Source organism: Rattus norvegicus, chromosome 9, assembly GCF_036323735.1.
Source record: "Rattus norvegicus strain BN/NHsdMcwi chromosome 9, GRCr8, whole genome shotgun sequence".
NCBI lineage: Eukaryota > Metazoa > Chordata > Mammalia > Rodentia > Muridae > Rattus > Rattus norvegicus.
Genome location: NC_086027.1, coordinates 100,875,998 through 100,899,758, shown reverse-complemented (window position 1 = coordinate 100,899,758; position 23,761 = coordinate 100,875,998). Strand labels below are relative to the sequence as shown.

Genomic DNA, 23,761 nt, shown 5'->3' with positions numbered 1-23,761 from the left:
ACTGGCAGTGCAGCCGTCAGGGCTCAGGTGATAATGAAGTGGTAGAGAATAGAGAGCCCAAGGCTGGAAGGGAAATTCTGAGGGGTCAGAAGAATGAGGGGTAGACAGAGGTAGCCCCTCTTGGGCTCTTTCTCATGGAAGGTATTGGGCTATCCAGATCCTAGTCTGATACCAATGAGCCTGTTGTATTGCCAGGAACAAGGATGCTCATGCCAATTGGAACATAGCTGCCATCCTGGAGGGAAACCGCAGCAAGTTTGGGCCTAGTGGCCCCAAGGAGCAGATTTCCAAGAAGATGATCATGAAGGCTGAGGAAGGGGACTATAACTGGATTTTTGGAATCTTGAGGGACAACCTTGCCTGTGCTGACGTGGCTGACTCTAAGGGTTACACTGTGCTTGCTGCTGCAGCTGTAAGTCCTTTTTGTATAGGAACACTGGCCTGTGGGCTGCCTTGTGTGGCCCACTCTAACAGGAAGTGTCCACCAGGAGCTGTCAAGCAAATCCCCACTTACCCATTTGCAATGTTCAAAGCCAAATGGAGGCAGACTGGGGGGTGATCCACTCATTTCTCTATCACATACCCTTTACCAAGGCCAAGCATGAGTATTGCATGTATCCCACTACATTGCAGCCTCGAGTAGGTGGGGCAGCATGGGTGGCAGGCAGCCCTCCTCTGTCTGCTGAGGGCCAGACCCTGTATTCACAAGTCTGTCATTGCCACTCTCCAGATACATTCTCATATCAACATTGTGAACCTTCTCCTGGATTACGGAGCTGACGTGAACAAGCGCTCGGATGAGGGCATCACACCCCTGAGCATGTGCTTCCTCCAGTATTACCCCAGCAAATCCTTCCATCCCAACATTGCTGAGAGGACCCTGCTTCAGGTCAGACCCCACTGACCACCGAAGCAGCAGCAGGAGCAGCAGCATCTGCCACATCCTACTGTCTTTCTACCTAAACGGCCACCACCCACTCCCTGATGTGTGAACCAGGGCCGAACGTGGGGAACGGAAGATTAAGGCTAGTGGGGAAGGGGGTCAGGAGAGAGACCAGAGGCATCCTGAGCCATGCCACGGGGACCAAAGAGTGTGTGTCCCTTATGAGCCAGGTGCACAGCAGCCTGGGGTCTGAGACATGCTTCCCCACTCTAACAGGCTGGTAGGAGCAGAGGATGCACATAGTCTCCTAGCAACATGGAGGTCATCAGGCCAGGGACTTCTCTTTGAGAGTCAAGGGACCTGAGGACAGAGGACAAGGGAACCAGCACCACTGGACAGAAATATGACTTAAGTGTCGACACAAGCCACGCGTATATAATTAGAATTTTTCAGTAGTCATATTAAAAAGAGAAAGCGGTGAAACTAATTTTAATGATGTAGTTTTCTTTAGCACGAAGCGCGCAACACAGGCCCTGCCCTGTGTGCACGAAAGGACAAGAGTGGGTCACCTCACCAGCAGCAACTCCTTCTATAGCAATGCCCTGTTCTAGATCGAGCATATTCTGTAGGCTCAGGAGGCATTGTGAGCCCTGAGAAGTGGCAGTTTACTTCGGGTATGGGGCAGTGACTTCAGAGTTGTCCCTGCCCCTGCAAGGGTGTGTAGACCATGAGGAAGCCCCACACTACCATTCAGGTTCTTCCTGGGGCTGCAAAGGAGAGAAGAACTCCAGTTCCTTCTTCTAATGAGCCCTTTTTGATGCTTTGCCATAGGAATCTCCTAAACCCTTGGTCACCCCCAAAATTTCATTCTTGTTTGCGGATCCAAACACAGACTCATCATATGATGTGGGTGCGCACATCTTGGGTGGAGAGGAATTAAAGACGTCTCTGCTCCCCTCAAGCAGCCCAGAGGAATCCCTCGCCTCCATGCCGCCCCCGGAGTCCAACAACGTGCTTCAAAAGCGAGATGTCTCCCCAGTGAAGACTGTCAGCACTGAAGTGGAGAAAGAGACGGAGGACGTAGCAGAAAATGTGGACGCTAGCACCTTGTACAGTGCCGACACGAACTTCGAGTCCACCATATGCCTGCGAAACTACTCTATCAATGTCTCCAGGGATATCCTGGAGAAGAGTGCCCAGGCCTACAGTTCGTTGGTGCAGCACTCCTGCTTCCCATACAAAGGGACTGTGAGGAAATTGGCCCAGACCATGGCCGAGTAAGTCGCTGTTATTCTGTGGTAGGGGTGGAGGAATGCCTCCAGGATGCATCATGCCCAGTGGGTAGTTCACAGCCCTGCGACGCCACTGGGAGCAGTGTTCTGGAATCTGTGACAGCTGATCTTACGTCAACCTGACACAAGCTAGTGTCTTTTGGGAGGAAGAGACCTCAACTGAGAAAATGCCCCCCCAAAGATTGGGCTGAGGGCAAGTCTGGGGTGTGATGGTCAATATGAAGGGGCCCAGATCACTAAGGGCGGTGTCACCCCTGGGCTGGCAGTCCTGGGTTGCATAAGAAAGCAGGCTGAACAAGCCAAGGGGAGAGAGTCAGTGAGCAGCACCCTCCATGGCCTCTGCATCAGCTCCTGTCTCCAGGTTCCTGCCCTCCATGATGAACCTGGAAGGATAAGATAAAGTAAACCCTTTCTTCCTCAAGTTACTTTTTGTCATAGTGTTTTGCCACACTAAAAGAAACCCTAAGACAGCATCCTTGCAGGGGCACTGTCTGATGGGGCTGCATTCTCAACCCATGGTCATTGTGTGGTGTATGTCTACCTGTATCCACCTCATTGTTTGGCACCCATCCTGGAGGGGCGCTAGTGCTCATCTCAGGAGGAATGTCACTGAGGTCAGGTAACCCATTCTTGACTGAAGTCCTGCAGAATCACAGCTGAGGTCGGCTGGGTGGCCCACACAGCTATGCTTCTGAGCCTCCCGGGTGAGGAACATGCCCCTCACAGTATTTTCAAGAAAGACCAGGTGCTGGGGTACAGTGTTGTCAGTACCCCTCATCCCCTGTGTAGATAATCCAGTCCCTCTATTCTGTGACCCTGCCCTTCTGGCCCCTACAGACGCAGAAACCGTTGGATGACCATTATGTTGCTGCTACGTAGAGGTGCTGATCCTAACCTATGCCAAGTGCCCATGCAGGCTCTGTTTCTTGCAGTGAAGGCTGGGGATGTGGAAGGGGTGAGGCTGCTACTGATGAATGGGGCCCAGACAGATATCCAGTATCCTCCACAGGTAGGTGTCAGTGGCCACATCTCGTCAGCAGCAAGATGGTTGTGGGACACACACGGACTCCCAACTCCCTCTTCACAGAAGCCCATAGCTCTCCAGAGCTGGCAGTAGAACTGCTTCACCCTCCTGTAAACACCTGGTGTGTGAGGTGTTGGCAACACCACAGGAGGGAGGTGGCCTACCACTGAGGCTCCATGGCATCAGTAGATACGGTTCTGTAGGGGCGCTATTTCTTACAGTGCACCACGACGTGTCTAATTTCCTAATGCACTTCCATGAGTCTGAAGTAAGTGTAGGACAGAGGATTATGAGAGGAAGCAAAGACCAGACCCACCACCCTCTTTCACAGCATCATCAGCTTTATGGAGAGACAGGAAGAACCGAAGCAAACTGTGTTTGAATCCCTTTAGCCCAGCAAATCTAGCCAGCAATAACCAAACCTGGGTTTCCTGACCTCCTGTCTGTTTCTATATCTCCTTTTGACTAAGGTCTGTGTCCCTTCTGTCTTTCACTGTTGTTGCCCAATATGGAAGCCAGTGGTCGGTTCTGCCCTCTCAGGCACCAGTTACTTCCCATTTGAAAGTTAGGCTCACCTCTTGGGGAACATGTTTGACAAGCACATCGCCCTCGATACATAAACCCATGTGTGGTGCTGGAATGGTGTGGAGGACAGAAACTCAGAGCTGCTGCAGAGGTTCTTGGACTTCCTGGGATTCAGGGCTTAGTTTTTCTAAGCCTTGCTCATCCCCATGCCACAGCTTCCTCAGGCACAGAAACCACACTCAATTCCCGATGTCCCTGGAAGTCACTGGGGCCTTTGTGCCCTAGGGAGAAGGTCAAAGTGAGGCTAGGCTTCCTGCACATCTGACCTCAGCATCCCCTGCTGGGCTGCCCCATGAGACAGGGTAAAGAATATCACCTCACCACGGCTCAGTGCAATCAGCTGCACTTTGTCCCTTTGTCTGAACTCTGTGGTTCTGATCTCGGGTGCCACGGCGGCAGGAGTTTGCCCCAGGCTGCGTGCTATGTAGAGCTAATGCTACTCTGCCAGGTTCCAGTGTTGGGATATTCCCCTGTGCAACACATCCTTTTACAGCGGGCTCTTTCTGTTTTCCAGGCTGACCATACCCTGCCTTCACGGGGGTGGGGGTGGGGGTCTCCAGCTGCTTTCCTCCACTTTCCTACCTGAGTAGGTCATACTGATCTGGGCTGGGGACAAGTGGGGCATATGTCCCTAGCCATAGCCCGACTGCTCTGGCTGGCTTCTCTCGGCTGCTGATATTCCCTCTGAGAGCAGGGTTCCCCGTGACCATGAGCTGCTAGAGCTCAGAGACAGTCCATCAAGGACCGTCCTCAGATAGTGGGGAGAGGGACGCTGTGGGAAGAATCAGAAGACTGGACAGGAGCTACGTGGCTGTTAGGTGGTTATCTGAGCCAGGGCCTGGCAGGGACAGGAAGGGGCTACTCTTAGAAGATAGTGTATGTCAGATGGCCTAAAATCAACTGGGTTTGAGTCAAGCATTCACAGCCGTGGCCCCAGACACCTATGGCTTCCACAGGGCACATTGAGAGCATTCAGTCCATTCATTGTCCGTGCCTTCCTGGGCCTTCTTGTCCTGCACCCACGAGGCTGTAGTGAAGGAGATGGTGTTGCAGGTTACCTCGGATTGTTGCGATAATGTATGTATCCTGTCATCGGCTCAGGCAGAAAAGACCCTGACATTAACCCTAACCTGATGTCACCTGCCAGGGCTGCAGACTGGGTGTCACCCTTACCATGCTTCCTCCGCAGCTGCAGTCCCTGACCCCACTCCACATCGCAGCTTCACTCCCTGGGGAGGAGGGCGTGAAGATCACTGAACTGCTGCTCCATGCAGTCACTAACGTGGATGCCAAGGCGGCGGACCAAGACTACCCATACAAAGGTGGCAAGGTGTGGCTCTGCCTGGGCCTGTAGCTGTGCCTACTGACAAGGGGGCGTGGGGTGATAAAAAGCAACTTATGTGTTTGCTCTGATCACTGTGCTCATGGCCACGGCCCCTCCTGTGGTGGGCAGGCCAGGCAGATCGGCACCCAACTGCGGCCATGGGAGGAAGTAGGGCTGACACACAGGCAAAAACAATTGATTAAGGGCTGGGGATGTAGCCAGGCATGGATGTAGCCAGCCTTTAATTTCTAATACTCACGAGGCAGAGGTGGGTAGATCTTTGTGAGTTCTAGCATGGTCTACACAGTACGTTCCATAGAGAGGACACGGCTCCAAAGGTGGGAGGGGCTGGGGATATAGGCCAAGTGGTAGAGCAGTTTCCTAGTATGCAGGAAGCCCTGGGTTTCATTCTTCAGTACCACACAGCAACAACAACAACAACAACAACAACAACAACACCAACACCAACCCCAAACACTACTGCCACCACAACAAAACAGGCTTGGTAGTACTTCGCTGTGAGTCTGGTTGACATTTCGAGTGCTATGGGATTCTCGATGACTAGGAGAATTTGGAGGCCTGTGTGTGGAGGGTTGTGGGAAGACACTCCACTCTATAGTCTGCAAGTAGGCACTCTGGGGAGAGGGACACGTAGGACTTGCCTCAAGCCTTGTGTTTACCACAGGGTGATCTGCCCTCAAGCCTGAAGCTCAACAATGAGCCAGGCCCGCCCAAGAGCTACTACTCCCCGTACACACGCATCCCGGAGGAGGGCGGACGCACAGCTCTGCACGTGGCCTGTGAAAGAGAAGACAACAAGAAGGTGAGCAGCCACTGGGCCCTGACCTGGGTCAGCTGGTGTCACAGTGTGATGGTGGGGAGGAAGGGAGGGGTTGAGTCCTGAGCCTGAGGGTTGCTGCACAAGGGAGGGACCATAGGCCAGGCAAGAGCCGTGTTCAAATGTGATGTGTGTGTCTATACTCTTCACCTGTAAGTTCATGCATGCATCCATGTGTCTACACGCATGGGTGTTGGTATGTGTATGCTTGGGTGCTGCATCAGGCACCAGGATGTCTCTGGGATAGCAGGAGATGGCAGCTCTGGTGTGAGTGGCCCTTCCTTGTCACATTGGCTTCTCAAGGTGGGAGTCCTGGCTGCCACATCTGGGCCAGTGTTTCTGAAACGGCTGTGGTGGGCTTTCCAAGTGGGGTTGAGCTCTGTAGGATCGTGAATGGAAACTATGAAAAGGGCCCATGAGCACTCCCGCACTGACACGCTCTCCAGCCAAGCATGGACCCACATCTTGTTTGGCCCAGGAACCACGTGAAATCTTTTTTTTTTTTTTTTTTTTTTTTTTTTTTTTTTTTTTTTGGGCTTGGGTCTGACATGCTTGGGATCCAGGGCTCTTCCTCCATAATTTCTAAGAACTCCTCCATGGATTTCTGGCATCTCATCAGCCTGGTTGCTAAGGCTGCAGGGGAAGGAGCTAGGGAAGGAGATTGGTCCCAGCTCTTAGGGTTTGCCATGTCCCCAGGGTTCAGTGTCAACAGAGCGTGCAGGGCAGCTGGAGAGGAGTCCTGGCGGCAGTGGGAATAGAGAGACCACTGGCCACCAGCAGGGCCAGGGAGAGAGGCTCACAAGTAATCTCGGCTGAAGGAACTTCCCTTCATCATCCCTGTCAAAGGTCAGGGCCTTCTGTGTGGTCATGTTAATGTCACTGTCCTCCGTCCTTTGAAAGCACACACAGCACCTTTCCTGTTCCCTTCCTGGAAATGAATGTTTGGAATCTGACGGAAGCTCTTCTGTCTCCCCGCCTCATGCCCCTGTTTGGAGTTTTTGCTTAGGTGGTGCTGGTGGAAGGATCAGGCAGTTGAGTGTTGGCTTTAAAGGTGCTGACAGTTATTGGCAGCACGTATGGGAGACCGGGGTGGCGCCTCTGACTTCATGTACTTCTGCCTTCTTCCTGCAGTGTGCCAGGGATATCGTGCGGCTCCTTCTGTCCCATAGAGCGAATCCAAACACGCTGTGGAGTGGCCACTCCCCACTCTCCCTGTCCATTGCCAGTGGGAATGACCTGGTGAGCCCATGTGCACCCATGAATCTGACTTTTCTGCACCTGAACACCCAAGTCCTGCCTCAGGCCCCTATACCCACAGCTCCTGCATACACGGGCACCAGGCAACTGTGCTATTTCTGCCACCTCTGATCCCCTTCCTCTAATCCACCACTGGGTTTGCTGTGTCATTTCTCCACCCACTGGTTCATCTATCCAATCTCCCACTCACTAACCCATCCGGCCACCTACCTGTCAATCTAGCTAGAGAGCTACCCAGCCCTCTCTCTCTCACCGGCCCACGTGCACATCCATCCAGACTACCAGTGGCCTACCCATTCCAGCCTCTCACCCATCCTTCCTTTCATTTAACGTGTGTGTACTGAGCACCTTCTGTGGGAAGGCAGGCGCCACTGTGAGCAGCAGGTTTTGAATCTTCTCTGATTTGAGCATCTCCCCACCCCCATACACTGTAGCTGGGGGAGTCAGGCCCTACGGCAGCAGGCAGCACGGTTTTATATACTGATGAATGTTGTTAAGAAAAAGGAGAGTTGGGGAGGAGCGGCCAAAGGGGGCACACAGGTGGACTCCAGGCCCGGGGTGAGTATGGGGCCCAGAGCTGCACTCTTTCCCAGGCTATAAAGTGAGGTAGGAGCAGTACCCAGCAGAGCGGGTACATTGCTATGTGCACCAAAATAGTGTCAGACCCAGGCCCTGGGTAGAACGGCAACTTCTCCCTAAGGAGCTCATCCATATCCTTCCTACCCATCACGTCCCTCGTGGGTGGGAGCTGCAGATAGTACCCAGGATCATGGCCGCTGAGGAGTTTGTCTGCGTTGCCCAGGTTGTGAAGGAGCTCCTAGCCCAGGGAGCTGACCCCAACTTGCCTCTGACCAAAGGCTTGGGCACTGCCCTGTGTGTTGTGTGTGACCTGTTCTACGAGCAACAGAGGAGCACCGACAATAAGATCGCCCTGGTGAGGGGAGGCATGGGAGGATGCTGGGGGAGAGGTAGTGGGTGGAGAGTGCCTGCTGGCTTCAGGGTGGGGTAGGCTGGGCCGTCCTAAGTTCATGTTGTGACAAAGTTGCTGAAAGGACACAACATAAAGCACAACCCCTTACCCCCAAAACACTTGGGAAATGAGATAGTGTCAAGGTATTGACAGTGTCTGGACCTAGAGGCTCTGCGTGTGCCTTGCAGGTTTCCTGAAACCCAGGGTTCATGACCCCTGTTAGCGAACTATGCCAAGAAAGCAGACAGTACATTTGTAACCTTACCACAAGGCCTGCTTGCATTCATTTAGGGTCGTTTGTTTTTCCCAGCGAGACATGGTCTTATTCTGTAGCCCTGCCCAGCTTCAAACTTATAATCTTTTGCCTCGGCCTCCTAACTGCTGGATTACAGCTGCCCACCACCGCACCCAGATGGAATTTATCGAGCAAAAGCCACATCTGTTCCACAAGCCTCTACTCATCACCCCCTTCTGATCTTTCTTGGTAGTCAACGACAGCTGTCAGGGTCCCTTTTACTGGACTCTAGTCCTCGCTGTGAACTCTGACAACCCCCAGGCTGCACCTCGCACAGTTAAATGTACAGGTTACACAGTGGCTCTGCGAGGGTTCCAGGAGGTTACACAGGAGCAGTTGTACCACCTGGAGCACTGGCAGAAGGCGCCGCTCAGCTGGGTGAGCTGGCTATGGCTTTCGAAGGTTGACTGACACTCTACTGTGTGTGCCACCCTCTGTCTATCCACTCATCCCTCAGTGAGCAAGAGGGTGTCCCTCTGGCTTAGCCATCAGGATTTTTGATGCTGCCACGAATGGAATCAGAGAGGGCTCTCCAGGGAGTAGCATCTCAGGATGAGGCCAAGCCTGTCTACCCTATGTGCCTCTGACTTTTTCCACACACATTGGGGATGGCCGCCTTCTGGGAAACTGTATTCTCCTGCTGGGTAGTGGCCTTTGGCTGCCTTTCAGCTGTCAAGTGTGCCCACAGGAACTGGGAGCCATGTACCTCATGATGTGGTCACATCGTGTGCTGCCCTGCACAGCCCTGTGCTGACGATGGCTTCTATCAGCCTCCAGTGGCCTTGTGTACTTGACAGATTGTATATCCTTCAGATTGACCGGCTCATTAGCTACGGGGCGGATGTCCTGAAACCTGTGACAATTGTGCAAGGTGAAAGGACAGCCGTGGGCACAGCAGTTGATTATGGCTACTTCAAGTTCTACCAGGTATGACTTTGTTCTGAGCAGAACCCCTTTGAGACCTGGCTTCTCTTAGACAAAACTAGGAGCCCACAGCTGAGCCTGGTCTTCCAGGGCAGAAGACCTCATGATGGCCAACATGTGCTTTGGGCACCTGTGTGCAAGTGTCCTTCTGCATCCTTTGGAGATGGTCACCTTTTGGAGGACCGAGAGGCTACCTGCCTACCCAGTCGCTCTGTAGTATGGGCTGGGCTGGCCAGAAGTCCTCAGTGACCACTGCCTGTGGTTGTCTGGTGAATGACAGCCCCAAGGCCTCATAGCGACCCTGTGCTCTGTCACAGGACCGGAAGATCGCCCACTGTCCCTTTCATGCTCTGATGCCAGCAGAGCGAGAGATATTCATTGCCCGGAAAAGGCTGCTAGAATACTTGGGTTTGCAACTGCGGCTTGCCGTCCTCAACAAGGAAAGCCGGCTGGACGTTAAGGCCCTGTACCTGAGCAAGAGAGGTGGGTGAGACTCATCAGGGTGCATCCCGTAGCTCTGTTCTTACCCAGCGCCCTCATTTTGCCAGACCTACATCTGCTCACCCACATCTGACCGTATCCTCCCCGACTGACAATGGCTCCAATGGTCTCACTCTCTCAGTCTCGCCAAACTGCAACCCTCCCTATACCAACAAAAGTCCCCACATATGTCCCCTGCCCGCCCCTTTCTCACGGCATCCCAGTTTTCAACCTGCATTACATCCTTGTGCCCAGAGATGTCCCCGCTCACACTGTGCCCAGCACACACCCATCCACCCATATGAAATGCCAATATGGGAGAATCCTGTGTCAGGGGTGTGGCCTGCACCGTGCATCCTACTTCCACATACCCCAGATGATACCCATATGCACTCCAATACCCACCACCAAAACATGTAGGGTTCACTTATCCACACCCGTCCCTTCCCTATGTACCAACCTCTACCTCCTCCTCACAGCCACAAATCCAACCACAATTACACACTATCCGCTCTTTCCGCAACACAGTAACCGCATTGGCTTTGCTGCATACACACATGTCTACCCAACTTCATACTCACACCCCAATATCTCAGACCCCCTACACACACCTATCCTCCCCACACCCGCACTCACACCCACCTACCCCTGTTCTCTACATATAGTTTCCGGTTACATGCCCATGCTTGCACATAGCCGTCTATACGCTCATTCTCACACACTGGATTACACGCTAGCACCCTCCTCCACACTCTACTCACATTCCCACCCTTAAGCATATTAGCACTCCACATTCACGCCCAGAACCTACATGGTGCACACACACACACACACACACACACGCACACACGCACAACCATGGATTACTCTGTACCTTTGTCTCCGCCCACACACAGTAACATACTCTGACAGGAGCAGCTGTCTTATTTGGTGTGGAGGCTGAGTTCTGGCTGCTGTGACTGGAAGGTGATGCCTTTATGCCTGTTTGGATCCCACTGTGGGAGGCAGGTGATGCCTCGGGTAGGATACCACTAAGAATGCTGGGCTCCTGATTCCCACAGCAGCTTATGGGGGGGGCCCATCTGAGAAGTCCTGGCCATACAAACTCTCCTTCCCATCACCAAGGAGAAGCTGGAGTGGGGATGTCACTCCTGGAGAGGTTTGCCCTTCCTCACTCTGTTTCCAGAGCCTTGGCACCGTGCTGCAAAGCGTATGCTTCAGCAAAGAAACAGAGTCATTTTCAATAGCACATGGACCAGGCCAGGCAGTGAGATGCACGTGGGTACCCATCCACTGGTGCCTTGGGCTGACCTATAGGATGGCTTCCTACTCAAGAGAACTAGGGAGAAATAAGTGCACAGGAGAGCCCTGAGTTCAAAGCAAGCCTCAGCACTGGCCTTGGGGACTTTCCCCTCAAATAGCTGCAGAGTGATTCACTCACTCTGACAGGCAATCTTAAGGTCCAGGCACACTTCTGAAACAAGTGGAGCAACCAGGCCAGCACTGAAAGTGCTAATCATCCAGTCTAGAGGGTAAATCCCAGGAAATCTAAGTTCAAAGGGATAACAGTTTATAAAGAAATGTCAGAAACCCAAAGGCCAGAAGAAAATCAGAACATAAATGGCTTCGTACTCTCAAGTGAGTACCGATACTTGACTTCTCATCAGACACGACTCTTCTGTTAACAAACTCTCTTTAAAGCTTTTGATGTGTATGACTGTTTTGCTTGCCCGCATTGTACGTGCACCACTTATGTACCTGGTGCTCAGAGTGGCCAGAAGAGGGTGGCGGTTCCCTTGGGCCTAGAACTGCCATGTGGATACTGGCAACTGAACTCTGGAAGAGAAGCCAGTGCTCTCTTTCAGACCTCTGAGCCAAGGAGAAATTACTCCTAACTAAGGAAGACAACTGTGCTACAAGGATACAGTTCCTCCTCCTACTCCTCCTCATCCTCTTCTTACATGATAGATTTAGCTCTCATAAAATAACAGAGCTATAGCACCTGCCTAGTATTGTCTGCTGACCCCAAACAATCAAACAAAACAAAAATTCCCCCAAACAAAACAAAAATGCAACACCACCCCACTATTTAAGGTTTATGCAAGTGATCCAAAGATTGAGCAAGGCGTAAAGGAATGACTAATTAACAAACTCTGTTAAGCTCCATGCAAACAGGCCGTAGCACTGAATGTTAAACTGAGGCTTGCCTCCTCTCCTCTTGTTGCCGACTCGGGAAGGCAGGACATCCACTTCCGGGCTGGGCCAGCCAAGAAAGCCCCAACAAGAGGCCTTCTTTCCAGAGAGCATGGGGGACTGCAATCCTCACGTTGTCTCTAGCTGTCCACTTCAATGTCTAAGCTCTAGGCTGAGTGCATTTTCTTGTGGCAGGCAGATAGACTCTTCTGTTGCATTAGCTTCCATTGCAGGACAGAGGTACAGCCTCAGTTTCAGTGCGGACAAGGATCCCAGGGCCCTGACCACCTGCTGGTAGGGCAGGATTCCATGCCAGGAGGCAAGCCGAGAAGACCTCTGACTCTGCCCTGGGTACTCAGTTCCTAAGGTAGAGAAGTGTGCCATTGTTTCTATTCCCAGCTACTGGACCACACCTCATAACTGCTCGGAGGAACAGCCAGTGTAGCAGAGAGCCCTAAGTCTCTCCTAAGGATGGAACTCCTAAGTGAGTGTGGCCTGATGGTGTCATCTGAGCCAGTGGAGGTTTGAGGACTGTTGTGAAGACAGCGGGACCCTGCTGGAGGGACAAGCTTGACGGACTGTGGCTAGCTGCTAGAGAGCAGCAGGGAAGTGGCTGGAAAGCATGAACCTGCGCCACTGACGTCACGCTATCTGTGCGGCGATCCCTGACCTGGTTATGGTGTCAGTCTTTTAGCAACTCCTGCCAGGACAGTGCACTGTTGGAAACCAATCAGCAATCCAGAGAACTAAACAGCCAAGTGTGGTCAGGGAAGAGCCCTGCTCAACTGTGGTGACTGACCGTAGAAGTCTTAAGGCTGCACCTCTCAAGGGCACAGTACTAGAAGCAAGGGAAAGTAGTCCAGTTACTCTCCTCATTGCTGTGACCAAAAGCCTGACAAAAGCAACTCAAGGGAGGAAGGGGTTAATCTGATTCATAGTTTAAAAAGGGAATATGGTCCATTGTGATGGGAAGGCATGGCGGCCAGAGTGTGGTCACAACGCATCTGCAGTCCGGAAGCAGAGCAAGATTACTGTTGGCATTCTAACTTGCTTTCTCCTCTTTATTCATTCATGGACCTCAGCCCAGGGGATGGCTCCACCCATATCAAAGCGGGGACTGGTCTTCTGATGTCTGCTAAACTCTCTGACCGTAGAATCTTGGGCGATTCTAAATCCTGCTGCCTGCCAATCAAGATTAACAATCAGGAGTCTACTTGTGTCAATCTTGTGACAATCATGTGTCACCTTGACCCCTTTTACTTTTTATTACTTTTAATTTAGTTGTGTGTGTGTGTGTGGGGGTGAATGTCAACTTTGCCACATATGTGGGGGTCAAGACAATTTGCAAGAACCGAGAGTCTGTTCTCTCCTTTTACCAAGTTGGTACCAGAGACTGAGCTCAGGTCGTTAGGCTTGGTGGAGAGTGCTCTACCTGATGAGCCGTCTCACTGGTCCATACATTGCTTTTAAATCATAGCATTCTACTCGTCCCAAGAGCCTCATTCTCATCTCATAATGGATAGGGAGAGCATTCCCATTCTAAAAGGGCAGACAGAAGACAGCATGGAGCTTTGAGTGATATGGCCCCCATAGGCTCATGTGTTTGAATGCTTGGTCCCCAGCTGATGAAACCATTTGGGAAAGATTAGAGGGTGTGGCCTTGTCAGAGGAAGTGTGGCACTGGGGCAGGCTTTGAGGCTTTCAAAAGTCCACGCCCTTCCCAGTTATCTCTCTGTGTCTCAGGCTCATGGTTCAAGATATAAGCTCTCAGCTGCTGCTCCACCAGCCATGTCTGTCTGCCTGATGCCATATTTTCTGCTATGATGGCCATGGACTCTAACTCTCTGAAACCATGAGCCCCAGATAAAATATTGTTCAATAAGTTGCCTTGGTTACGGTGCCTTACCACAGCAGTAGAGAAGTAACTAAGACAGCAAGAGAAGATCAGACTAAAGCGAGACCAGATGTCAACAAAACAAACGTCAAATCCTACAGCTAATCACATATGGATTTTTTGGAATGACATGAACTCCTAGGAGCTTTGGATAGCCCCCCACCCTCCAGGTCTGCTGCAGCACACTTAGTCTCTCTGGTACCAGCTCTGCTCTCCACGCTAAGCTCTCTGCCCCCTTTCATCACTGCTCTGCATAACAACAGTGAGCAGAGACCCCGCCACCACCTGAGTCTTCTGCCAAAGAAGTCGCTATGTTTGGAATTCAGCCTGCCCCACTTTCTGAAGACATGGGTGGAACGAAGCCAGATTCTTTGCCAGAACATAACCCGAATGGGCTCTAGTCCAAGTCCCAAAGAGTCTATATCCTCTCAGAAACGTCCTGAATGGAGCCCCCACTGTCCGTGTTTCTTTAGGTCCTCACTCTAGTTTTCCAAGCTCCCACCAGAGTTGCCCAGTGGGCTCTCTTTACAGCGGTCTAGGACTTGACCATCCTGCAGCTCCTGACTCTTCAACATCCCTCCCACACGCCAGTTCGCCCACAAGACCAGATCTACCACAGCAACAGCCTCCCCTCTCCACACCAGTTTTCTGGCTTGGCTTCTTTTCTTGTTACAATGGCAAAACACCTAATACACGAAAACTTAAGGGAATGGTCATTTTGGTTTACAGTTCAAAAGGGGAAGTCATGGAGACTGGAGGAGCACGAGGTGCCCTTCACCTTATGTCCTCAGTCCAGGAGCAGAGAGAGAGGAACCCTGGGGCTCAGCTCCTATCTCTTTATTTACTCTGGGGCCCTACCCCATGGAGCGGTGTCACGCATTTCTGGAGCCATGTCATTTAAGCCTGTCTAGAAATGCCCTCAGTGACATGCTCAGAGGTTTGTCTTGTAGGCGATGTTGAATTCCCACCAAGCTGATGAGGTCAGCCACCACTGTAGACCAGGCACACTTTGGTTCCTAAGCAAGAAGCAACTGGCTTCTGAGGAAGGGCAAGGAAACATAAGCGGGACTTCAGAGAAAAGCAGGAGGCTATCAGGGCAACCCCTTCAGAAAAGCCGTGAGCTGGGTGAGGCTACCTGGTAGTCTCTAGCAGCACGGCAAGGCGAATCCTGAATGGCAGTGGGTGGTGAAGGTGAGACGCAGGGCAGCAGGTGGGCCTGTGCAGGAACGTGATGGCCATGGGTTGGCCCCTGGCTGACCTGCCACACTCCCCCGATGACCATGCACCTCTTCGTCTCTCTCTGCAGCAGAGCTGGCTCCCTGCCACAGGATGAAGAAGAGAAGTTCCAGCCCCGCTAAATCCCCATCCATGGAGAAGCAGACGTGAGTGCTGTGGCCTCTGGCCCTACTGCCCCTGCAGGGCCACCTTCTCCCTCTCTCTCTCTCTCTCTCTCTCTCTCTCTCTCTCTCTCTCTCTCTCTCTCTCTCTCTCTCTCCAGGCATCTCAGCTCACAGGTGCAGGCTCCCACCAGCACGAGACTCACAGTTGGAGTCTCAGGACACACTCAGTTGAGCTGGGTTATGTGGCTGTCACCTGGGTGGGACACAGTTGAGCTCCACATGGTCAGGAGGGTGGCCACCTCCCGGGGCGGAGCACAGCCTACCTCACCCACTGGTTTTCCAGGAAGTCCCTGCCATCCTCTTGCAGGGGAGTCTCTGTAGTCACCCACGTGCCCTCTGGGAAGGACAGGGCAGGGAGAGAGAGGGTGATGGTGGGGAGCATCTCCTCTGGAAATGGGGGAGGTTGGTCTTTTGAGTGTCACCCCAAGCTCTGAGGTCTGAGTTCAGGTAGCTGATCCATCTCCGCAGAGGTACTCACAGCTCGTTTCTTTGGGGTTGTAAGCTGCCCCAGATGCCATGTTGGATTGTTGCTTGAATAGCCTTTATGGAACCTGTGGTGGGCTCAAAAGCTCAGTGTGCATTAACCGTTCAGAATAACCATGGGCAGACCCGCCTGGGTGGAGATAGCAAGCTTTCTGTTGCTATGTGGTGACTGCCCTGGCAGTCACGAGTGGGCGTGAGTGTCTCAGGAGCTCAGGGGGACACAGACCTGACGTTGGGATTCTGTTTACAGCCTTCCCTTTTACAAGTTTTGCTACCAGTGTGGTCGCTCCATCGGGGTCCGCCTCTCACCCTGTCCCCGCTGCTATGGGATCCTGACCTGTAGCAAGTACTGCAAGACCAAGGCCTGGATTGAGTTCCACAAAAAGGACTGCAATGACATCATGGCTATGAGTAGGTTGGGTGCCAAGTTGGGTGTCCTGTTGGATGCCATGTTGGGTGCCATGTTGGGATGGGCTGGTGAGGAGCCTAGATGCCTCCCAGAACAAGGATGCCGGGGAGCGGGGCAGGGTGAGAATCACCATCTCCCTTGCAAGCCCTTCAGCTTCATGATGTTCTCCCAGAACTTACAGCCGGGACTGTATGGGTGTGTGTGTGTGTGTGTGTGTGTGTGTGTGTGTGTGTGTCTGTGTGAGAGAGAGAGAGAGAGAGAGAGAGAGAGAGAGAGAGAGAGAGAGGAGGGAGGGAGGGAGGGAGGGAGAGAGAGAGAGAGAGAGAGAGAGAGAGAGAGAGAGTGAGTCAGCTCTGGGAAGGGACTGGGGAGTTGTCTTTGAAAGGTGACCATGGTAGACACTTCCTCTTGCTGCAGGCAGCATTTGCAAACACTGAGACAAGCACAGGAAGGGTTGCTTGCAGATCATAACCAAGTGAGGTAGGGGCTCCCCTTACTCCCTGTAGCATGGGGCGGGGGCAGGGAGAGTGGTATTTTGGTCTAGAGGCTCAGTGGTTACTGCTCCTGGGCCTGACCTCCTAGGGATGGTCCAGGCTTATCCATGTCTTGAGTCTCTTGCTCAGGCCCAACAGTTGGGCCTCCATACTCCTCCCCATGCCTTCTCTTATCTACCCAGTATCCCACTTGGATGGTTCACCTTGGAGGGTGGCAGAATCTTAGTGAGGGAACAATGCTTTGTGCTGAGCCTGGAGAGCAGCCCAGGGTTGCAGCCTGTGGTGGCCTGATGCAAGACGTGTCTTCAGGAAGACAGCTGCATTTCACAGCAGTCTCATCCTCCTACCCTGGCAATAAAGTGACCTACAGTGTGTTCTCAAGTCTATGCCCTGCTCTGCCATTACCTGGCTCAAGTCCCAGAATCCTTGCCCACACTAGTCAAGCCCATATCGATGGTGTCTCCTAGGGCCTAGGCTGTGCCGTGCTCTGTAGAAGGACTGGTAGATGGGCAGGCCAAGGGCCCCTGTTTGAGAACTGACTGCAGGACACTGGCAGGCTCCTGGCTCATGCTGGCACTGACTTTCCCAGTTGCAGGCATTCCCCAAGGGAAGATCCATTCTCTGCTGTCAAGATTCCTCCCGTGGACTCTAACTCGGTGGGGATGGCGGGGGTCGGGGGGGAGGCCGGGTGCTCTTACAGCACATCAGCTGAGAGTCTGCCATGTGCTGGGCATCTTCTGGGGCCACAGTGGAGGTGGGATCACAGGAACAGATGAGGATAAAGGGACAGGGATGGAGCAAGGTAGTATGGCCAAGGCTGGCAAGTCTGTCCCCAAGAACCAGCTTTCTCCTTGAGAGAAGGGGAAGGCAGGTAGTAAGGATCACAGCAGCTGACATTTGCCTGAAGGATGATAGGCCTAAGGGTGTCTGGGGTGGATAGATGCAGGACTGAGGACAAGTCGGGAGAGGGACTATATAGCCTCCAGGGACTCAGGGAGACCTTGGCAGTGCAGCTGCTCTCCCAGCAGCAGCACAGCAATATTGCCGCCTAGCTTTTGCTTTTCTCACCAAGGTGGAGGTTGACAGAGGTGGCAAGCAGCAAGGCTTTTGTATGTGGATAGGGGAAGAAGCTGTCCCTTTGTGGAACTCAGCCAAAGGTGGCTTTCCAAGAGGGGCTCCTGACAGGCGGTCACTGGAGCTTTGTCCCGTAGCACCGGTCACTTGTCACCGTGGATCGTGTACGCGGCTCCTTGTTCTAGAGGGCCAGTGCTAGTGGGGGCTTAGGAGCTGGGGTGCTGCTACCCATGTTAGCAGCTGGGGGCGTCTCATACACTTCCATTCCATCTATCACACATCCACACAGAACCCAAAAGCAGGTGAATGCAAATGTGTTACCCCGATACCAGAAGGGCCATTGTCATGCTGCCTGTCCTTTCAAATGGACACCGCACCTCTCCAGACAGGCAGGAATTAGCCAGAGGTTTATATATGCATATACCAAAGAGTGAGGGCACCCCCTGCTCCAAACAAGGCCATGGACACCTTATATTTGTATCTGTCCTACAACATGGCCTCCAAATGAAAACCTTACTGTGTTTCACTCTATTTTTAAAATATTTAGATGAATGTTTTACATATATATTATATACCCATATTCCACATGCATGGCTGATGCCTATGGAGGTCAGAAGAGGGCACCTAGTCTCCTGGAACAGGAGTTTCAGACGGTTGTGAGCTGCTATATGGCTGCTGGGAATTGAACCTGAGTCCCCAAGATGAACAGCCTGTGATTTCAACCACTGAGCAGTTTTTCAAAAGAGACAATAGTCACAATCATGTTAATCATCTCCATGTTCATTCTGAACAGTTTGGGGGCTATATTTAGATTTTAATCACACATGCATACAGCACTCTGAGAAACCTCGCACACAGGCGCACATACACCTCTCCACTGATTTCTGCCTCGGACAGTGTGGCAGGCCTTAATGTGACCTAAAGCTTATTTTCTAGTGTGTGGTCCCACCATTTTTGAAATCAGCGTATGACTAATGTTACTACACTTGGGGGGGGGGCGGTGGCCAGAGCACTGTTACTCAGGCCGTTTTGTCTTTCAGTCTGTGAAGGGTCACATACACATGTATACTCTTTGGATTTTTACCCGTTGGTTTCCAGGAAGCCTTCCTCATGTTCTGAAGTGTGCTCTCGGAAGTGAGAGCCACAAAGTGACGTGGTGTGGCATCCGTCCATGTTGGTTCCTGTGTTTACATTCTTTCGCTTTCTTTCTCACACCCTCTGATGTGGAGACCTCTGTGGCAGTGACTCCCTTTTCTGTCTCACCTGTGAAGTAGCTTCTTACAGTCCGAGCTGTACCACACCAAACACACTATGATGCTGCCAGATGCGTCTGCCCTAACAGGTTGAGGGAGCAGTCTCCAGATGGGACTGCAAACAGGGGTGACAGATATCCACAGATATTTGTTACTGTTTGATGGACCCACGGTTACATCATCAGCCTAGAACTGAAAGGTCCTGGGTCTTCCCCAAGGTGGAAGGCCGGTATTCATGTCTCTCCCTGTGTGCTGCAGCGGACTCCTAAGCTCTGTGGCCCCAACCTGTCAGGTTGTGACACATTTCCCTGTCTGATGGACAGACCAACTCTTCTCTCCCTGAAACCCTTTCAGATAGAGTGTAGGTTTGGTCATCAAACTCAATGATCTTGTAGGGACTTTGCCGTTGATTGGTTTCAGTGAGGGACAGTGGGAAGCCTGGGAGTGCTGAGACCTCCGGGCTTGATGTGAGGCTGTGCTTCCTCTTGTCACAAGAGATTGGTAGAAGGCTCCACTCTGGCCTCCATACCCCATCTTACCATGGAAGTCCTGCTTATCTCTGCCTCAAAAGCAAAGTTCAGAGGAGCCCCGTCGCTCCCCTCTTCACCATCCTGCAAGATTGTACCTGGCTTCTCTGTCCAGTCCTTGTCAACCCCTCCTGGCCTTATTGCTCTGAGGTCTAGTGGTCTCCTTGCCTTGCTGGGAATTGCAGCACATCCTGCTTTTAGCCCCACCCGGACACCCTGGCCCCTTGTGACTTTCTGTAACGTCCCCTGGCCCCAGTGGCTTTCACTGGGTCCCTGTCTGCGCTTTTCCTGGTAGCTGCAGCCTCAGAGTTGCATGGTCTCTTCTGGATCAACTGTGCTGTGAGCCCTCTGGGTCATGGGATGGCCTGTCCCTGTATCTTGGGGACTCACGGTCCAGCACACTCAGCTATGTTTGCTGTGTGATGGTAGAAAGAACTGAGGTGGGGCACCACAGACATAGGTGTCGTTGCTCTTAGAGCAAGGAGGGGCTTTGTGGTCTTGGGGCATATAGTGGAGAAAATCCCCCATAGCTCAGAAAGTTGTCTCTGGGAAGAAGAGAGGAGATGCCAGGGCTGAGATGGGGCTGGGAATTTTCTCTTTCCAGGAGCAGCCCCTCCATCTTCTCGGGGCCTTGGTAACTCCTGCAGATCAGTTAAGTTTCCCAGTGGGATCAGGTTGGCTTATACTCCGGTGCAGGTGGAGGCCTGTACTATCATGCTAAGGAACAGGAGAAAAAAAAAATTAGGTGTTTCTATGTCACTGCTGCTCCTGACTGCAGAGAAGGGAGGTGACACCCAAAGCCGGTGCTCAGAGCAGAGCCTCCTCCCTCCTCCCTCCTCCCCGACAGTAGGGCTGCTGGCTCCAGTGCCATTGGGCAATCGGTAGATATAGTGGGTATTCTGGGGCAGGTGGCCTTCCGAGCTTCGGGGTCACTCAGGAACATATAGAAGTAGGAGAGGCTTGCACATGCTCAGATGGAGGGAGGGGTCTTCTCCACTAGATACCTGCTGTCTACTGAAACGTCAACCCAGCCCTCTCTAGGGGCAAGTCCAAACCCCGTGGCTCCTGCCCCCAGCACCTTTTATATCTTATGTGCCTCCTGCATAGCATTGAGGCCACTGACTGAACCTTCCATGCTGTCCCAAGGCAGGAGTGGGACAGCAGGGTCAGGAGCTGCCTCAAACCACAACAGCTTCTCTGTTCTGACTCTGGTAGTCTCTAGCTGCCCCATGCCCTAAGCTACTCATCTGCTGGGCCTCCACCTTGAATCTAAATTCCATCCCTGCTGGGAGGTATATTTCCTTCTCATGCTCTAGGGTTGGCCCTTCCCCAAGGTAACCCACTTAGGCCAGCAGCCTTTGGGTAGTCGCACTAGCCTGGATGGACCTGCGTTTCCTGAGGGTTCCCACTGAGCTGGAGCAGGAGAGGCTCAGGATACAGTTCAGGGTCCAGTGCTTTAAGAGTGCACGTGCCTCTGCCAGGCATCATGAGGTCAGGGAAAGCAGTGAAGATCTCTATGAGCAGAGCAGAGCCAAATCTCAGCTTTTTCAGTGCTGCCTGACATACAGGTCTGTCTTCAGGCTGCTCCCAAGCTGATGTCCTGATGGTTTCTGGGGAACTTGAATGTGTAAAGGACATAGTGAGTGATCAGGCACCAGTGGCTTTGCTTCAGCTCATGTGCTCCTGTTCCTGGACCACTCGGGGGTCAGCTGAGCTGGTGAGCTAAGGAAGACAAAGGGGGCAGAGGCTCACTTACTTTATGAGGCTGAGGCACCTAGAGATTCTACTGAGGGGATTGGAAGAAGGGAGGAGCTTTTTCCCTGGAGACCTACTTCCCCTCTCCCAGGTAGGTTCTTAGGCCAACATCTGTGGGGCCCAGTATCTGTCCTCCCCAGAACCCTCTTCTCAGAGCTCACCTGGAATTTTGGGTTCTCCTTTGAGCTAGACTTGGCTGCTCTAGCCCTCTCTGAGTAAGAAGTGCCTTGTCTTTCATCTGAGACCTTGGAGCCCCACAGGGAATAAGGCTGAAGCAAGGAGGCAGGACGTCGAGATGTGAGGTGTGGCAAGTGATTAGTTTTGCCACCTTCCAAGAACATGTAGACTCCAGATCATTGGGGGAACTGAAGACAGAGGGTTCCTTGTGAGAAGAGCCAAGAATGAAATGTATGTGATAGCTTAGGCCGGCAAGCAGGATAGCGACAAGTTGTGTCCAATGGGCTCTGAGGGAGGTAAGACATGGCAGGCTATGGACACAGAGGGATTACTGCTCCACATAGACTAGGAAGTCAATAGGGAGAGCAAGGGGGGCAGGTCTGGGAGAAGAACAGCAAGGATGGGCACATCTTCTTAACCCCTTCCACACCGGGACTTCTAGGAGAGTGGGCTGCTGCCAGCAGCTAGACCAGATGGCCATCCGGAGCTTGGGAGTAGAGGCAAAGGAGCTGTGGATGGACCCGAGAGGGTCTCGGATGGCAACTGAGAACTTGGGTTGTGGTGGAGATGGAAGCCTAGAACATGGCCACCAGGGTTCTCTGTGGAAGCCTATGGACTCCTGTGTTCTCTGGAGGGGGAGGAGTAGGTGGCCAGGGCCTAAGCTACAGACAGTTTAGCTGGAGGCAGGGATGTGACTTCCCCTAGTTTGTTCCCTCGAGGCCTGGAAAAGCCATGAAGTTCCTCCTGTTTCTCTCAGATGCTGGCTTCCCCTGACTGTGAAGCCAAGAGACCTCTGTAGGCCACACCACTTAATGGAGGGCATTGTTTCCTCACCGTGTTCTCCTGGCCTTGTTGATTAGCTCCATGTCTACAATCGAGTTTGTTTCTGGGCTCTCCTGCATTCTTAGCCATGTCCCATGCCTGTCCTTACCTCGGGACTGTCACTGTTTCGATTACTCTAGTTTTATAACAGGCTCAAATAGAGTCTGCGCCTCCGTACTCCGTCGTCTTTCTCAGACACTGCTTTGGCTTTCAAAGGTCTCCCACGTGAATTTTAGGATTGCTCTATGAAAGATGTTATAGGGATTTTGACAGAGATTACTTGAATCTTTATTATTTTGATAGTGTCAGCATTTTAGCAGTATTCCATTTTCCCAATCCAGATCATGGTATATTCTTCCATTTACTTAGACTTTTCTTTTTTTTCTGAGACGGTTTCTCTTTGTAGCCCCGGTTGTCTTGGAATTCGCTCTGTAGACCAGGCTAGCCTTGTACTCACAGAACTCCACCTGCCTCTGTCCCCCAAGCACTGAGACTAAAGGTGTGTGTGTATGTGTGTGCCATCACTGCCTGGAGTTCTTAAGACTTTTTACTTGTCAATGTGTTTGAATTTACAGTCTTTCACTTACTGTGGTTATATTTGTTTTTTTTTTAAAGATTTATTTATTTATTTATTACATGTAAGTACACGGTAGCTGTCTTCAGACACACCAGAAGAGGGCACCGGATCTCTTTACAGATGGTTGTGAGCCACCATATGGTTGCTGGGAATTGAACTCATGACCTCTGGAAGAGCAATCGGGTGCTCTTAACCGCTGAGCCATCTCTCCAGCCCAATATTTGTTTTTAAATCTTTTAATTTTTGGGCTGGAGAGATGGCTCAGCGGTTAAGAGCACCGGACTGCTCTTTCAGAGGTCATGAGTTCAATTCCCAGCAACCACATGGTGGCTCACAACCATCTGTAAAGAGATCCGATGCCCTCTTCTGGTGTATCTGAAGACAGCTACAGTGTACTTATATATATAATAAATAAATAAATCTTTAAAAAAAATCTTTTAATTTTTATCACAGATGAAATTGTGTTCTTAGCCCCTCCCCCTCATCCCCTTTCTCCCCTTCCTTTCCTCTCCCCACTTTATAACTTTTCCTCCCCATTCCATATACCTGTGAATCTCGCGAGTTCCTCATATTATTGACATCTAGTTTTATACTTTAGATTAAACGGTTAGAAACGATATTGATAAAGTTTTAATCAACCACCCGGCCCCAGAGATGTCCATATGCCCGAGACACACGCTGTGCTGTGGGCGGGGTTTTCTGCGTGCGTGTTGCTTAGTGCACCTGGTTTTCAGTATTCTTCAAGCTTGTTCTTTCCTTGCTGTTCTTCTGTTGGATTACACATGCCTCACAGGATTTGGGAAGCTCAAGTTACTGCTTACATTCCCCTCA

At 52.0% G+C, this 23,761-nt stretch overlaps 1 protein-coding gene and 1 long non-coding RNA gene across 18 annotated transcripts in view; one reads left to right on the top strand and one right to left on the bottom strand.

The window, feature by feature from the left end:
* Ankmy1 (ankyrin repeat and MYND domain containing 1) overlaps positions 1-23,761 on the top strand; it is a 54,132-nt gene that overhangs the window by 24,272 nt on the left and 6,099 nt on the right. For 5 of the 14 annotated variants that reach the window (XM_039084739.2, XM_039084747.2, XM_006245554.4 and 2 more), the window contains 12 exons: positions 196-412; positions 731-889; positions 1,715-2,160; positions 3,013-3,184; positions 4,974-5,114; positions 5,794-5,931; positions 7,078-7,185; positions 8,006-8,137; positions 9,282-9,395; positions 9,710-9,875; positions 15,266-15,341; positions 16,093-16,253. In XM_039084739.2, coding sequence (XP_038940667.1) covers positions 196-412; positions 731-889; positions 1,715-2,160; positions 3,013-3,184; positions 4,974-5,114; positions 5,794-5,931; positions 7,078-7,185; positions 8,006-8,137; positions 9,282-9,395; positions 9,710-9,875; positions 15,266-15,341; positions 16,093-16,253 — 2,030 coding nt within the window. Of the gene's footprint in view, positions 1-195; positions 413-730; positions 890-1,714; positions 2,161-3,012; positions 3,185-4,973; positions 5,115-5,793; positions 5,932-7,077; positions 7,186-8,005; positions 8,138-9,281; positions 9,396-9,709; positions 9,876-15,265; positions 15,342-16,092; positions 16,254-16,668; positions 16,732-16,927; positions 17,132-23,761 lie in introns of those variants that run through there. The other 9 variants (XM_039084742.2, XM_063267732.1, XM_039084744.2 and 6 more) reach the window with 8 other exon arrangements.
* On the bottom strand, positions 18,584-23,169 carry LOC120094747 (uncharacterized). 4 transcript variants are annotated; one of them, XR_005489333.2, is made up of 3 exons: positions 21,516-23,169; positions 20,943-21,321; positions 18,584-20,316 (listed from the first exon to the last, which is right to left on the bottom strand). It is a non-coding gene; the product is annotated as an uncharacterized LOC120094747 (long non-coding RNA). The 4 variants fall into 4 exon arrangements; XR_005489332.2 differs by having other exon boundaries at positions 20,986-21,321; XR_005489334.2 differs by having other exon boundaries at positions 18,584-20,303; positions 21,038-21,321.